The sequence below is a fragment of the Tamandua tetradactyla genome, chromosome 10 (genome assembly GCF_023851605.1).
Source record: "Tamandua tetradactyla isolate mTamTet1 chromosome 10, mTamTet1.pri, whole genome shotgun sequence".
NCBI classification, from domain to species: domain Eukaryota; kingdom Metazoa; phylum Chordata; class Mammalia; order Pilosa; family Myrmecophagidae; genus Tamandua; species Tamandua tetradactyla.
In genome coordinates this window covers 32,557,099-32,574,198 of record NC_135336.1, presented here as the reverse complement: position 1 = coordinate 32,574,198, position 17,100 = coordinate 32,557,099, and the positions used below count along the sequence as shown (strand labels likewise).

At 36.1% G+C, this 17,100-nt stretch overlaps 1 protein-coding gene across 3 annotated transcripts in view; it reads right to left on the bottom strand.

The window, feature by feature from the left end:
- CCDC191 (coiled-coil domain containing 191) overlaps window positions 1–17,100 on the bottom strand; it is an 89,340-nt gene that overhangs the window by 27,184 nt on the left and 45,056 nt on the right. For all 3 annotated transcript variants that reach the window (XM_077118330.1, XM_077118332.1, XM_077118331.1), the window contains exons 9-12: window positions 9,031–9,280; window positions 3,091–3,548; window positions 2,192–2,304; window positions 200–282 (exon numbers count right to left, since the gene is read on the bottom strand). In XM_077118330.1, the coding sequence (XP_076974445.1) occupies window positions 200–282; window positions 2,192–2,304; window positions 3,091–3,548; window positions 9,031–9,280 (904 nt within the window). The remainder of the gene's footprint in view (window positions 1–199; window positions 283–2,191; window positions 2,305–3,090; window positions 3,549–9,030; window positions 9,281–17,100) is intronic.

The window sequence follows — 17,100 nt, the reverse complement described above, 5'->3', positions numbered from 1 at the left end:
CATTTCCTTTCTACTACATACTGATGTTGACGTTTCTCCCTCCTATTTTCTTAAAATATTCACAGAGTTCAGGCTGGTTGACTAGGCTTTTTCTGAAGTTGGTCTAACTCTATTGTCTCAGGCAAGTAAGAGAACATTTTTTAATAAACATTTATACATGCCCCTTCTCATGTCTCAGTTTGCATTCTGTATTTATTACCAATTTCTCCTCTTCTTGTTTTTTCTTCTTCTCTGCCAAGATCTGCCTACGTTCAGCTCGCTGAAATGCTCTCTCTTCCATGGCTAGAAAATAGAAACAGAGTTTCAATATAAAAAATATGAGGAACATTGCAAAATAATTGCTTCCAGTTCATAGCAAATTTCATGCTATCGTTAGGGTTTTCTTACAAACTGAGAGTTCACAATTTCAGAAATAACTGCATTATGTATTTTTATACACACTCTATATGTTAAAAACCTATAATCCCTCTTCAACAATGATGAACATTTGCAGATTATATTTTGTTTACATTTCTATTACAATAACTAAATAAGATGTGCTTCAATGATAAGCTTTTAGTACCTGAAACCTGAAAACCAGAATTTTTTTTCCAAAAACCAGAATTTTAACTTGATAATACCTTTGATGAATGTAGAAAACTTAATTACATCTGATAATGGAATCATTCCTCAAATCACATTAAATTAGTCTGCTAATTTTTCTTAAGTCACTGTGCATATGTCTGTATATATAACAATGACAACAAACAAACTAAAGTTTGGGGTCACAATGAACACATTTTGATCAAGTTTTTAAGGCCTGGATATCCAGATGGGCAGGAAATGGAATTGTACCAGGCATTTGGAGAACTGGCATCTGAACAAATTTGAGTGTCAGACTTGTGTTCTTGACAGTCTATTAAATATCAATCCAAAAGAAGCAAATGTGCAAGATGGTCTGATGATGTGACTCTGTAATCAGTTGGGGCTTTCACAGGAAGGGGGGCACAGGTGGGAGGAATATCGGAGTTCTGCTCCCCTAACCCAGCCAACAGCTACTTACAGTTCCTTGTGCCATGTTATAGAGAAGAAAATTTAAGTCCCAGTTTCACGAATTAATTAACAAAAGCCTCACCAGACTATTTCTTACAGATTTAAGTATATGCTTAGCTACAGGAAAAAAATAGCAGTAGTGTCACAGATGGCAGGAGTAGGAATATCTTTAAGAAGGCAGAAATAGAAAAGAGAAAGTGAGAGACCTCTGAAAAGTAGAATCTCAGGTAATATGGCCTTTTCCCATCTTTTCTAAAGCTAATCATTAAAGCTGGTTGAAAAGTAAAGTGGCATCCTAAAATGTGCTAACTCCTCCATCAAACAATAATATTTTAAAATTATCACACCAAACTGGGCATTTCCTGGTTGGCTTTATTGGTGGGCAAAAATGGCATGAATTGTAGCACTAGAGATCATCACTACAAAGATGGATAATTTCTTCTTTAATAGGAATTAACTGCAGGCCTGTGTCCTTCAGATGGCATCACTTCTTGTCAGGGCAGCAATCCTGCCACAGGTGAAAAATCAGCATATTTACAAACTACAATATAATCTCCAAAGTGCTCCCCAACATACACAAACATATGTACAGTGAATGACTACGGATATTATAAGAACAATTATCAGATTCACCAGGTGGGTTTTGGGCAATACTTCTATTCTCACTGTACTATTTGACTTAAAGAAGGTCTTCTATGCATCAAAAGTATTATCAAATTAAAATGTTTGGTTTCTAGATTTAATTACTAAAAGTCTATTGTCAAATTAAGTAACTTGGATCACTTAACCAGGAATGCTGTAAACTGACAATTACGGTCCAAAAAAGTAGGTGATCTTTATCAGTGTATCTTGGGCAGTTTTCCCTTATGTTTAACAGTCCATTTCCCCCCCCACAAACCATATCTCAAATTACAGAAAAACTATACATTTTTCAGCAATTTTTTCATAATGGCTGGAAAGGCCAAAGTTTGGCAGAGCGGCAAGAAAAAAATTGTGGCATTTTCTGGTACATTCTACTCCTCATGTGCCTGCCCATCTCAGACTTTGACTAGGTCCTGCCAACTCTCAAAACCCAAAAGTTGCCAACATTCAGACCCAGCATATTCTACTGTAAGAGGCGAGATCACCACCACCAAGGCCACCACCAATACAGCCCTGCCTTTCACTATGGGATGGGGTGCCATCAGCTGCCTTGGGTTCCTTTTGGGTCCAGGAAGAGAATTTCGGGATTCACTTCTACTGCCTTCAGTTCCAGGGGAAGCAACAGGTGAACTGGGGAAAAACAAAGGGAAAGAATTCAGACCAATTTCTAGATTTCTTCAAAACGCTTTCACCTGAGCATCTCAAAGTATTTAACAAACTTTAATTAATCCTTACCACAAATTAACTTATTTGTGTAACTAATTATTATTATGCCCTCTTGGTAACTGGTGTAATGAGACATAGAAAGCTTGAGTAATTGGCCTGAGTCATCCTAGTGCTTCAAATCAATAGGTATCGCCACTTATTATTATTTATCACGTGTACTGAGTATGTTTCAAGCATGTCTGAAACCATCTTAAATAGTTTTTGGCAAATATGGAATTTATTCCAGGCTTAAAGAAGCAAGTGATGTTTAGTTTAATTCCAGATGACTAGAAATTTAAGTTAGGTAATTGGCCAGCCAAGGGGCTGCTCCATTTGGAACTGAAGTTGTCTGACCTGGCTTCTCAACAGTAAATGTAAGCAAAAATCCAAAAACCTAGTTACAGCAAGTAGTCCTTTTTCTCTTTTATTGGTATAGTAACAGAGCTCCTCAGACAAAGGTAACTATGACACAAAAGCTCACTGTGTAACTGTATCAGCATAGGCAGCTACTTGTTTAAATACCTATTTACACCAGTGATGTACCAGTACAATGAAAGAAGCTTTTTTTGCTTTAAGAGTACAGCACAAAAGAAGGGAAAAGGAGAGATTTGGGGTCTAGAAGCAGAGCAAAGAAATTCAGGAGCCTCTTTGCCTCAAAGTAAGAAATCCCAAATAACCAGTTCAAATAATGTCCTGATACAATGGACATACTTGAGAGGATCCTGACATGTTATTTTTGGTTCTTCTTCCTCTCTAGGATTTGACAGCAGGTGACTCTGGGCATCTGTAACTGCTGCAGCACGCTCTGCTGCCCAGCGAGCCTCTGCCAGCCGTTGATTTTCCTTCAGCTCAAGAATTGTTTTCTGCTGTTCCTGAAGTTTCTTCTTTTGCTTTTCAATCAGCTGTTGCTGGAAGACATGGCGATTATGGAAATGACCCATGCAAATGGGTTCTGCTTTCTGGCTGATGGTCCTGAGCGTCTTGCTGCCAGACTGTTGGAAGGGCTCAGCATACAAGATCTTGGGTTGTTTATTATTAGATGTGTTCAAAAGGACATTCTGAAAGGGAACATGCAAGGTACTCTTTGTTGGCCTTCCTAGAGAAGGGCTGGGAATACAATCATTGCTTCCCGAAAGAGGCTTTTTCCACAATTGGGGCACAGCAGTCACCTGAGGAAAAAGAACATGATATAGCTAAGCTATTCAAAGAACTATGCTAATGAGAGCTTACATTCATCCAGTTGGTGCTGTTCAATTTAATGGCACAAGTGCATTACACCCTAGCCGGAGCCCATGCTCCGGGCCTAGCTTTGTGAGAGTGCTGGCCTCAGCTCTGTGAGCCACTCCTAGAATGTGTACTGTTGCTCACTACAGAAACTGTGTGGAAGTGTAGTGACAACTGTACTATTCCCATGGGCAAGACTAGACTGAATTTTGTATAAAATTGGAAATTCAGTGGCAAAGGCTATGTTCTTTCTCAAAAACATTGGGAAACTAAGAAACATCTTAACAAATCAGTAATAACTGTTCTGTCATTGCTTCTCCTGTCACTAGAAAATTAATCATTTGCCATGGTACAGGGTATTTATTTATTCCAGGATCAAGGTCTGGACTAAAGTTTACAGTCTCCAGCTATTCCTGAACCATCTACTTGTGAAAAGTATTTGCAAGACCAGGATTACTGGATAAATATCTATATGACAGGAATAAAATGTTACATGATGATATTTTGCATTAGCATATTGCTTTATTATATAGCTTTATCATATAAATCTTATTTAATAGACTAATGTATCTGTGCTGGTTTGAAATGATGTGTGGACCCTAGAAAAGCCATGTTTTTATCAAAATCCCATTTCGTAATGGCAGAATAATCCTTATTCAATACTGCATGTTTGAATATTTAATTAGATCATCTCCCTGGAGATGTAACCCAATCAAGGGTGATTGTTAAGCTGGATTAGGGGAGGTGTGTCTCCACCCATTTGGGTGGGTCTTGATTGGTTTACTGGAATCCTATAAAAGAGGAAACATTTTGAAAAAAGCTAGAGATTCAGAGAGAACAGAGAAGAATGACATAGACATGAGAAGCAGACAGCCCACAAGCCAGAGACCTTTGGAGATGAAGAAGGAAAATACCTACCGAGAAGCTTCATGAAACAGGAAGCCAGGAGAGAAAGCTAGCAGATGATGTCTTGCTCACCATGTGCCCTTCCAGCTGAGAGAGAAACTGTGACTGTGTTCGCCATATGCCTTCTCACTTGAGAGAGAAACCCTGAACTTCATCGGCCCTCTTGAACCAAGGTATCTTTCCCTGGATGCCTTTGGTTGGACATTTCTATAGACTTGTAATTGGGACATTTTCTCGGCCTTAGAACTGTAAACTAGCAACTTCTTAAATTCCCCTTTTTAAAAACCATTCCGTTTCTGGTATATTGCATTCTGGCAGCTGGCAAACTAGAACAGTATCATACTGAATTCAAGTTCCATACAGCAGGGAAGGAAAAATAATTCTTAATCAGAAAGCTTATACTGGCCAAAATAATGTCTTAGTTAAAATGTTTCTTCTATAATGGTTTGATTCCATGGTCTAAGGTCTGATCAGTTTTTAAATATGCCATCTGCAGTGGGGCAAGGAGAAAAATACTGTGAACTATCTAATACTAGAAGCTTCTAGCTTCCTTTGAAAGCCCTAACAGGGTGCCATAATCAAGTACTTAAAAATATTTTTGATGATAGAAATGCTTTCTAAAGACTCAGCTGAAATGAAAAGATATGTTATGTGGAAACAGACCTGATTAAATACTTTTTTATATAACCTTTGTTTCAGAAATGTCAGTGGACACTTATTCATGAGAGCACTATTCAGCATCAAGCAGGGTATGTTTTAGGGTCCTTTAAACTTTCTGGTAATGATACATTATTAACCCAGTAAGACTAAGTAAAAGCCTGAGAACAGTAACAAGATTTTTTTTGGCTCATGCTAACCTTTTAAATTGAAAATCAGAGACTAAAAGAAAGACTTAATGGTACAGACTGAACTTAATAGAACAGGATTGAACAATCTGGCTTAATTAGAGAAAATCACCTATTAGCTAAATGATGACTGAAAAATTTCAAGGTATAATATGTGTGTTCTTGTTACACGAGTTCCTAAGATTATATAATTAATGATCGTCTAACTAACAATTTAATGTTTTTATTTTGTTATTTTAAACTCCATACTCTGGGAAAGATTAGACTTTATCTAGTATACTACAGAGTCTATTATAGCCCTTTATTTTCATTTGCTTTATTTTTTACAATGTTATCCTTGATAAAATCTTTTGTCCTTGGATTCAAAGATTTGGAGGCTTTTTTCCTAAGTCTAAAAAAATATAATTTAGTAATTCTGTTTTGTGCAGGTAAAAAATACTTTCTGCTGACTTTTTTCCTTAAAAATAATAACAGTGGAACTTTGGAAGCTAAAACATTTCACACAGTTATTTCTTAAGATAGAAAACTCTCCTGGGTCTCAATGGAGACAAAATTATCTGAAATATAAGGCTGATAAATTAGCCAGGGGAAGGGAACAAAACTTACACAAGGTCCAATAAGCATCCTTATGATCCCTCTTTTGCTGAGACTACATTTAGATTAAAACCAGCCTATCTTGCTATAAGCAATCAGGATATAAAGCAAAGCTGGGGACCCGCCTGTGTCCAACTTAATTTCACATATCTGAGTTCAGTATTTAGCATTATGCTGGTGGATAGGGTGGTTTGATAGAAGGGGTGGGAGAAAACTTTTTCCAAAAGGCTTTCTAAACATCATAGTTAGTTAACTATGACAGGAAAAAATGGTAAGATTAACAAGTTAGCAACTATTAATAATACCAAACACTATCAATAAACCAAAAGATGAATGACAAACTGAAAAAACCATTTGCAACATATATAATGATAAAAGCATCAGTAGTCTCAAAAATAAAAAGAAGTCCCCAAAATAAGAAAAAGATAAATTAAAAAATGAACAGAGTATGGAGAGATAAGTCACTATATATTCATATCTATTTTTCTATCTATATATAAATGGTAACTATGAAAAAAACCTTCAATAGCAATCAGAGAAGTTCAAGTATTAAAGTAATAATAATGTGAAAATATTTTACCTTTTAATTTGGCAAACATAAAAAGTATTATGATGCAGGAAAACAAGCACTTTTGTTGGTACAACCTTCCTGAAAGAGCTATTTGTTAATATTCTTTAAAATATGCACTGTACTTTCAGATTTCTATCCTATGCAAAGTATCATGGATGAATGCAAAGAATTAGCTACAAGGATGTTCACTGAAGCATTGTGTCTAGTCATGGCAAACTGGAAACAACTAAATGTCCAGCAATAGAGAAGCAGATTCTAGCTTATAGTTCATGATAGACTATCATGTGCCCACTACAAAATGATGGCACAGAATGGTGGTCCCTAACCAGGGGTATGCATCAAGTTCATCTGTGGAACTTTTAAAAAATATAAGTGACCCATACCCAGAAATTCTGATTTAGTAAGGCTTGATACTGATCCATGTAGTGGATTCTCTGCCTGATGTGCTCAAATGACCAAATCCTGAGACAGAGGTTTCAAAGAGAAACAGAGTTTATTGCTAGGCACAAAGCAGGAGATCAGATGGCCTAACAGCCTAAAAAATCTTTCTCCCTCAGCTGCAGTAATTGATGGTTTTATAGTACCCAAAATATGGGCAGGTTTTAGGATAATGAGCACAATGGTTCAAGATGACAAGGTCAGAGATTATCTAATTATTGAGCATGCACAGATTGATTACATGCTTATTCACAGAATGTGTGTAGGAAAATGGCAGCTTTAATATAATGATGGGCATGATTTTTAGTATTATGATGAGGTATAAGTCACTTACAGGTTAAAGTTTAAGCTCCTGTGCATGTCAGACAGGCCAACTTTGGTTAGATTCAGCTTCATTTAACAAAATAGTTTTGGAATTGAGATGTGTTAGTTCTCATCTGACTCAAGTACTTTCTTTATAAACATTAGGGGCTGTCTGATTATAAGACTCAAGAGTTGAAAAACAGGGTAAGAAGATCAGTCACAAAGTTTTCACAATCACAAGATAAAGGCTACATAGTAATATAATCATTATCAGAGATCAAGGCAGCTTGAGATTTCTGGAATTTCCCTCTGTTTACTCTAATATACCAGAAAGTAAAAAGGAATATCCATATAGTGATTTAGTAATCTTAATAGTCCCCTGAATTCTAACTTCTCGGTTACAGTCTGATTCTAAGGTATTCTCCCAGCTGAGAAACACTGTTGCAGAATATTTAGTGACATGGAAAGTGCTCATACTATTTTATAAAAATGCAAAACAAAAAAAAGTTAGAAAAACATAATAATTACATTATTGTAGAAGGAAAAACCATCGCCTTTCTTTTTCTGCATTAAGGCAGACTAGATAGTCTCAATGCACTGACTGAAGAAATTTAAAATTGCTGAAACAACAAATTTGCTTATACCTGAATAGAGAAATGACTAGATGGCTAAACATCAACATATTAATAATGGTGGTTATCTTCAGGTGATGAAATTATAGGCTATTTTTCCTTTTTTTCTCTATGATTTTCTCCTACCAAATTGTTACAACTGACAATACGAGCTTTCTTATTAGAAAAAATATTTTTTAAACTTCCCTTTTATAAATCACAAGCTCATTTAGAAATGAAATACCTGAAGACGTAAGAGGAATTCAAGAGTTGTAAAAAGTGCTTAATCTACCTGTTCCTAAAAGTGTCTTTCACTTGGTTTAAATTTCTTCTCTATATTATGTCCCAGCCAAATTCCAACTACATCAAAGTTTATATATGATTACAAAAAAAGATTCATGGCGGGCCGCGGTGGCTCAGCGGGCAAAGTGCTTGCCTGCTATGCCGGAGGACCTCGGTTCGATTCCCGGCCCCAGCCCATGTAACAAAAACGGAGAAACAGAATACAATAAAACAAGAAAATGTTTAAAAATGTTTCCCTTTCTTCCTTCCTTCCTTCCTTCTATCCTTCCTTCCTTCTCTCTGTCTTTCCTTTAAAAAAAAAAAAAAAAAAAAAAAAAAAAAGATTCAGTTCAAGAAAATAAACACTGACTGAAAGGTAACACTTGTGCAGTGTTGCAGCTACAATTTTTATTCATAGCTTAGGCAAGTCAACCTGACAACCTGTAACATACCCCAGGTTACAAAAATGTAAAGCAATAATATCAATGTTAAATTTTCTGAACTTTATTAACCGCACTGGGCAGTTACATGAGTGGATATTTTTGTTCTTAGGAAATGCACATGACAAGTAGCCAAGGGTTTAAGGAGCTTGATGAACACAACCTACACACAGATGTTCAGAAAATGAACTGGTACATAGATATAAATAGACTGAAGGAATGATACAGACAATGTTGCAAAATGGTAAAGCTGGTTGATCTGGGTATCTGGGGAGTGGTAGGAGTATGTTGGAGTTCTCTGCATGGGATCTGTATTATTTTGTAACATTCCTGTAAGTTTGAAAGTATTTCAAGATAAAAAGTTGAAAAAAAAAAAAAAGCAAAGCAAAAAATGTAAGTGCTTAATAAGACGACCAAGCAAAGGAGAAACAATGTACCTCTCCATTCTTTGCAGATCGATCCACAGTGGCTGTTGCCTCTGCTAGTAGACTTAAGCCTGGTAATCCATTTTCACCCAGCTTCCCAAGTGATGCTGCCTTCAGCAGCTCATCCATTTTCTTCCTAGTTTCCTCCATTGTCAGAGCTAGCTCTCTCTTTCGGATCTTTCCATGATGCCGACGCTGCCATTCTGTAAAGTTGTGCCAAAGAACTTGTTTCCGGTTAAACTCAGTGGCCAGTTGTTGTTTTCTAAGTAACAAAACACTTCCATTAAAATAAAGAAGCCACTTATAGTCTGTCCTAGAAATGCCCATCTTAGTTCCAGCCAATCCTCATATTAAGCTAATGGAATTGCTTTCTAAATTCCCCAGAGCAAAGGGTCTCCTCATAGATGGCTTTGGCAGCTCAAGATATCACTTCAGAAAAACGAGCGACTGTTCTGTTCTATCATATCACATGAAATTTTTTGATTACCATAAAAGTTTTGACAGTTTTTGGAGAGGAAGGAGTAAAAAGAATAAGTGTATAAATAACTACTTTTAAAAGATGAATACATAAGGAGAGGAGATATTCAACTACGTTTGGAAAGATATAAGTTTGGAAAAAAGCAAAAGGAACAAACTATGCCACTTAACAAATGAATTGGCAATAATTAATTAAGTGTAAGACTTATGAAAGTCAAAGTGAACCAATAAGAACTCAAGAGAAGGACTCATTTACCAAACCTTTACACTGAATGGCTGTCTTGGGAGGCTACTCGTCAAACAGTAGAAATGTGTGAAAAGTGAAGACAATGCACTTTGCTCTCAGGGAACTCCTTGTCTCAAGGAACTCCCTTACTCTCTTCCTAAGGAAGTGCTTCCTTTCATTCCTGGAAACTTTATGAACTTTAAAGGACATGATTGAGTAGAATCAAGAAGTGGTGTAACTGCTAAACACATTCCCTTCCCCAGAGGAAATTTCCATTAGGAGGCATATTGGTGGCAGTCAATCAAGAATTTAAGAACATAAGTCTTTAAGATCTTTAAGTAGATGATTACTGTCCTTGAAGAAGTTAGCAAGAGAGTTTAAAGCATGTTATTATGGCATCAGGGGTCAGTTTTGAGGTTTAATATCTAATACCGTCTACTTGACTTTATCTTTCAAAGGTGGCTCCAATAAGTTCTCTACAACACTGTTTTAGAGTTGTTTATGTTTTTGTTAAAAATATATAATACTTAATTTTTCTCATGTACTCTTTGGGGTGTATCAAGAAAATAATTAAGTTGCCAGTGAGTCAGAAGAACATTTCTACCCTTCTTAATGCTTAAGTGACTTTTAAACACTTTTTTTAACTACCACCTGTAGTTAGAAACATTTTTACACTGTGACTTAATATATAAGAGTGTGTGTGTGTCTCTGTGTGTGTCTCTGTGTGAAACAAAAATTTAAGTAACTGAAACGAAAGTTTAATCAAATAATGTTTACTCCTACTATCAGAGATGCACTCTGGTACTTTCTATTCTATTCTGCTTCATTTCTTAAAAACAAGTAAAGCTCATCTGGAGTCTGATTCAGAACCCATAATGGGTTAAAACTCTTTGCTTGAAAAAGACTATTCTATAGTCATAGAATGTAATCTATGTCAAAGGAATTGGATGAAACAACCAAAGAGTGAGAGGAGAGTCAATTGAGATAATGAATTTCAGGATAAACATTAATAGCAACTATGCCAACAGCATATTTCATTATATTTAATTGCTTCTTTATAATGTACTGGTCATAGATACTCAATAAATACTTGACTGACCTGGTGATTTTTGTAATAAAAGTATATTATAGGTGGTAATAAGTATTTATGTGTAATATTTTACCTTGATGGAAATAAATTGCATATCTAACATGAGACTGAACAATTTGGAAATAAAAATTTTAGAAGGAATAAGCATAATAAATCAGTTAACAATATTGGCAAGAAAATAACTTTAAAAAAATCATTGAAGAAATAGTTGTGGGGTGAAGGACCTACAACACTTGACTCAAGTGAGTCAAAATTATAAATTTCCACAGGACAGAAAATGTACATTGCTCTGTCTGATTAATGTGAAATTCAATTTGCATCATTCTGCTTAGGAAGGGGGAGTGTGAAATTTACCTGATGTGTTAATTTCATTTTTTACAGCATAAACAGCCAAAAGAAGCCCTGGGGTTTTGAATGTCAGGGAGGAGATTATTTGGACACTATGAAAATGCAATGAGAAAAAATATTTCTTCATATATGAAAAAAATACTAAGTAAGAAAATGAATTTAGAAATGCATACTATTGGGCGCTGCAATGGTGGCTCAGTGGCAGAATTCTTGCTTGCCATCCCAGAGACCCGGGTTCAATTTCCAGTGCCTGCCCATGTCAAAAAAAAAAAAATGAAACAAACAAACAAAAAAACTGCATGTTATTGCAATAGTGTTTGGAGCCTATTCCATAATAGTTATGTACAGGATTTGAAAAGGTATTTAAAATATCTATGTTTGTGGTCTGAGGTGGAATAGCAGAAACATAAAAGCTAGGGATTCATAGACAAGGCTGGTTCCCACCCCTGCTCCTTTGCCATTCCCTTCGGGAGCATAACAGTATTTTAGATAAGCCACTTTCTATACTTCATTAAAGATGATGCTAAAAACATAAATCTATCTGAAAGTGAAAAATCACTCAATTTTCTTAAGCAAGCTCATTCAGATGTAATTTACTTGGGTGTGCTCCAGATAATGATAAAATTCAGAACAGATTCCTCATGAAAAAACATGCTGCCCCAATATGCTTCCAAGATGAAATCAGGAAATTTCTGGTAAGACAATATTATAAAAAGTGATCTGGACAATTTACCTAACTCTACGCAGAGAAAGGCTATCTGTACAGACATAAGAATATAAAATACAGAAAGTTTAAATATGAATTAAAATATGAATTGTGCAGTCCAGAATCAACAATGTGAATGACACTTAGTTACTGATGCATGTCCTAGAAAAGAGAAGTTAAAAGAACAGTAAGTAGATACGGGACAGTGGGCAAGCCAATGAAAGTTTCTAAGCCTTAGACTTCTCAAAAATGGAGTGCATACTGCCTATCCTATGGAATTTTTTGTTTATTTAAAAATCTAATTAAATGATAAATAATGTGAAAACATAACAAAGTTCATGCATATGGTAATAGCATTATCTCAGAGCAAGACTATCCGATGTCTAAAAAAGCGTCCTGAATTTTTAAAAGGAAATCAGGAAAAATAAATAAGTAACCACTTACCAGTAATCTGATTGAGAACTAAAATCTGATGCAGAATATAAAAACAGCAGTGACATTACCAGCTACATTTGGGATGAGTAGGTTCAGCAGAAATAGGAATTACTTTAATAATGCACAGGGAAAAATGGAAGATAGCACAATTTTTTTAAAAGCAGTTTTACTGAGGTATAGTTAACACACCAGTCTATTGAAAGTGTACAGTTCATGCTGTGCAGTATATTCAGTTATGTATTCATCAATACAATCAACTTTAGAACATTTTTATTACTCCAAAAAAAAAAAAACCCCATGCCCCCATACCACATATCGACACTGAGCATTGATCTGTACCTTTGCTACAACTGATGAAAGAATAATAAAATATGTTCATTATAGTCCATATTTTGCATTAAGTGTATTTTTCCCATATACCACCCTATTGTTAATATATTTTAATAGCGATGTGCATTTGATCTAGATCATGAAAGAACATCCTTACATTTATATTATTAACCCTAGTCATCTTCCACAACAAAGTACGTTATTATTCAGTCCCATGTTTTATCTTCTAGTTTTCCTTTTAGTGACAGAAAGTCACAGGAGAGTGCCAGAAGCAGGAAGGCAGTTGAAGTTGGAAAAAAAAAGGAGAGGACAAGGCTATGTGATGGAACCGAAAATACAAGCCAAGGAACCCAAAGGGTGGCTGGCCACCAGAAATCTAGACTCCAGGATATCTTGATTCTCAAAACCATGAGCCAATAAATTCCCATTGCTTAAGCCAACCCACTGTGGGGTACTTATCATAGCAGTTTGGCAAACTAAGACTATAAACACCTAAAAGCCAAGAGAAGTTTTCATTACTTTTTCTTTTTAGCCGCCTTCCCCATGCCCCCCCCGCCTCACCAAGTACTTATAAAAGTACTTATATACTGATACATCAGTATATAAGTATATATACATCAGTATTGTTGGTTGACTGAATGAACATACTCCATTAAACAGAATGAATGAATTAATAAATGATGAACAGACAAATGACACAGTTTGAGGGATGCCAAAGGCCCATTTTTCCCACTGGCCTGCCAAAGTACCCTAAATCTTTGTCATTTACATTTTGGGCAATACTTCCAGACAATGCCTGTAAAAATATAAATATGTTTCCCTGGTGGGATACTATATCAGTTGAGCATTATAGTAACAAAGTATAAGGGTTTTGAGGGATAAAGAATAGAGATAAGAAAATGTTCTAGGAAGGATGGACCAGAGCACTGGTGCAAGACAGCACAGTATTGAAGACAATGTGGAGGTCAATTTAGGGAAGGACAAAAGTGATTTACAAGGAAGAAAAGAGAAATCAGGGAAGCAGGGCGGGATGACAGAGGATACTGAGAAAAGCAAACCCTGCTTCTTCCCAATTTTGTCTAGGGATGACACTAAATTCAGAGAGGAAGGGAGAGAGGAAGAATTGAAGATTTGGGACCAACTTGCAAAACTGAACATGCTAAGGAAATTAAAAATGTAGTTCAGATTCCAATACCACCATAGCAAAGGGTCTAACCTAGTAGATACATTAGTATTTTGTTATTTTACCTAAAGTAATTGAATCCTCAGAGTTTGAAAATCTGTTAATGTTGAAATTATATTACAGTATTATAATTCAATATTGTATTGAAACTTTATTACACCATTTCCATAACCATCTTAAGAGAAAAGTAAGGAGCTGGATAAAAATTGTGACTGGAATTCCTATTAGGGACAGCTAGACACATTTTTAGAAGATATATTTGGATAAGCCCCTGGAGTGGAGGTGAGACTCTGAGCAAGGACTTATAAGAAAAGTTGGTTGCTTAACTATGAAAAGAGGAAGAGAGGGATTTGTTGTTGTTCCAGAGAGGAAATAAAGGAAGAACAAAAAAACAGGTGAAAGAAGGAAACCCACAAGGCTGGGCTCTGCATGGGGTCAGGCCAGTAAGGGAAAGCCTAAGGTGGCAAAAACAAACATGGACACAGGAGTTGGGATGAGAAGTCAACCGATACCTAGTTAGCACATAAATGATTACCCGTGTTTTGTCAATCTGGTTAAAGTTAAGTTTCTATGATGAACAGTACACTATAATAAATGTGCTCATCTGTTACTTGAACTCATTATTGAGAAAAAAGTTCTGAGAAACCCTGTCAGGTTAAACTGTCATAAAACAATTGAGCTCTTCTTTCATAATTGATATGCTTCTTATTCAATGGAATACGTATTTGATGTCCATTTAGGCACTGAGAGAACCCTGATGAGCATGGTAAAGAGGGTGCCACTCTCCTGACACCTACTAGCCTGCTGACATTTCTTGGTTTCTGCTTGCAATAGCTACCCTTCAGCTTCTTCCTCCACCTCTAATATCTTAATCATATCTGAACAAAATCGCCCAACTTAATTTCCTAAAACAATCTAAGTGTAATATGTAGAGGGTCAAGAATTTGTGGGAGGGCAGACAAAGGACGACTTGTGTCTAATATCTCCTTTCTTCTCAGATTTTTGTAGTATGATTGCCATTTGTTAATTACTGCTCTTATTCTTCATTTCCAACTATATAAAGTCAGTTGCAATATAACAGAAAAACATGGCTGTTTTAGGGAACTGTAACTTAGACACTATTTGTTTTAATAGTGAAGCAAGGTATAGAGGAAAAAGAATCTGACTCATAATAAAAAAGCTCTAGATCTGGTCTCACTATTAAGTTCTGTGACCATTAGAGAGCGTTCACCCTCTCTGGGTCTTACTTTTTTTTTTTTTTACAAGGGCAGGCACCGGGAATCGAACCCAGGTCCTTGGGCATGGCAGGCAAGCACTCTTACCTGCTGAGCCACCGTGGTCCACCCTGGGTCTTGCTTTTAAGACCCAGGGCTGGATCAGATGATCCCAGTCTTCCCATTCTAAGGTTTTTTTGCTTTAAAGCTTTGTAGTAAAATATTGTAAGTTAAATATTTTCTAACTCTGGCAGTTTAAAAATATTTAGTACTAATTTCTGAACATTTAAAAATAGACACCTAAAAAAATTTCAGCTACAAAGCAAAGTTCTGAGAAAACCTTTAAAAAATATTGGAAAATCATGCTAATATGAAAGCCTCATTATGCTTTTATAAACTATTTCATTGAAACAGAACCTTAAATTCTCCATATTTTTCTTCAAGTTTCTTCTAGCCACTTTTAAAGTTAATATCCATTTCCATTTCCTTTCTGCTTTCCCCTTTACACCTCCAGGTAACAGTTTCCCTTCTTAATCCAACAAATCCTGCCAGACATTCCTTTTTCATTATCAACCACTAGGCCCAAAGAATTTAGAGCACAAATTATGGGCAAATTTTCTATATTTCCTTTTTTTTTCTTCAGTGAAGATTTTCCCCAGTATAAAGTGGGAAAGAAGAATTGACTAGGTCACCCTCTTGCTTAAAACCTTTAAGAATTCACCTTCAGTTTTCAAAGAATACCTAAACTCCTTGTCCTGGCATTTGAGGCCTCTCACAAGTTGTGAACTTGACAACCAAATGCCAGATGATCTCTAGCCAACCTGGATGACATTTCACACCATCACCTTGGTCTCTCCAGTTCCACCAACATATGTTCTACTTACTAGGCAGAGCCCCACCTTTTTTTTTTTTTTGCAGACATAGGAAAGCTAATTATTATCAATTTTATGTGGAAAGGTAAGGGGCCCCAAACAGCTAAAAACATCCTCAAAAAGAAGAATAAAGTGGGAGGTATCATATTTCCTGACTCTAAAGTATACTACAAAGCCACAGCTGTCAAAACAGCATGGTACTGACACAGACATATCGATCAATGGAATTGAACTGAGAATTCAGAAATAGATCCTCAGATCTATAGTCAATTGATTTTTTTTTTTAATCTGTAAATATGGGATTTATAAAGGTGTCTTACACAGCCTTGGGAATGGAAGAGTCCAAAATCTGTAGGGCAGGTTGAGGATCTGGACGAACTCCACCGGAGAGACTCACTGGCTGAAGAAGGAGTGAAAAAGTCTCTTCTTCCTTAAAAGCCTTCAACTGACTGAATTATCTCCACTGTGGGAGACATGTCTTGGTTGATTACAGATGTAATCAGCCACAGACACAATGAACTGCTGATGATTTAATATACCAGTCTTCGGTTTATCAACTAGCCACTCAGTATCCTTGCAGCAATGGTCAGGCCAGTGCTTACCTGACCAGACAACTAGCATAATTGCTTAAGATCCCTTTTCTTGATAAAGCCTTTTTTGGCCATCTGTAGGACCCTCCTCTATCACAGTGGCACTTTTCTCTTAGCAGGATGAAAAGGATATATTACTCAGTTTATGATGCTATTCAACATCTATAATGTTCCTAATTCTTGTTTTATCCACAAAACTGAGTTATTTGAGGACAAAGAGTCACGTGCCAGTCTTCTGTTCCTGTATCCTACTGTCAGAAGCTATCACACAGTTACAACACTCCAGGAAGCATTATTCCCTTCTATGTAACTATGTTTCCCTGTACCATTCACTCAATTTTTCATCCTGAATGAATGACAGAGTTGCCTATAGAGAAGTAATCACCTTCCACCATGAGTAAACAAATGATTCCATTTGTATCTATGATTTTGATTCAAGAATGCAAAGTTGAACTTGGAAATAAGAAGAAGAAAATGTATTTAATTTAAGATGAGGGTATAAAGAAAGTTTCATTTGAAGACAAATTCTGTGTCATTCATTAACAGAAGAGGGAGCTGATATACAGGTGCCAAAAACCTCTAAATAAGACATGGAAAAAATGACTGGGAAG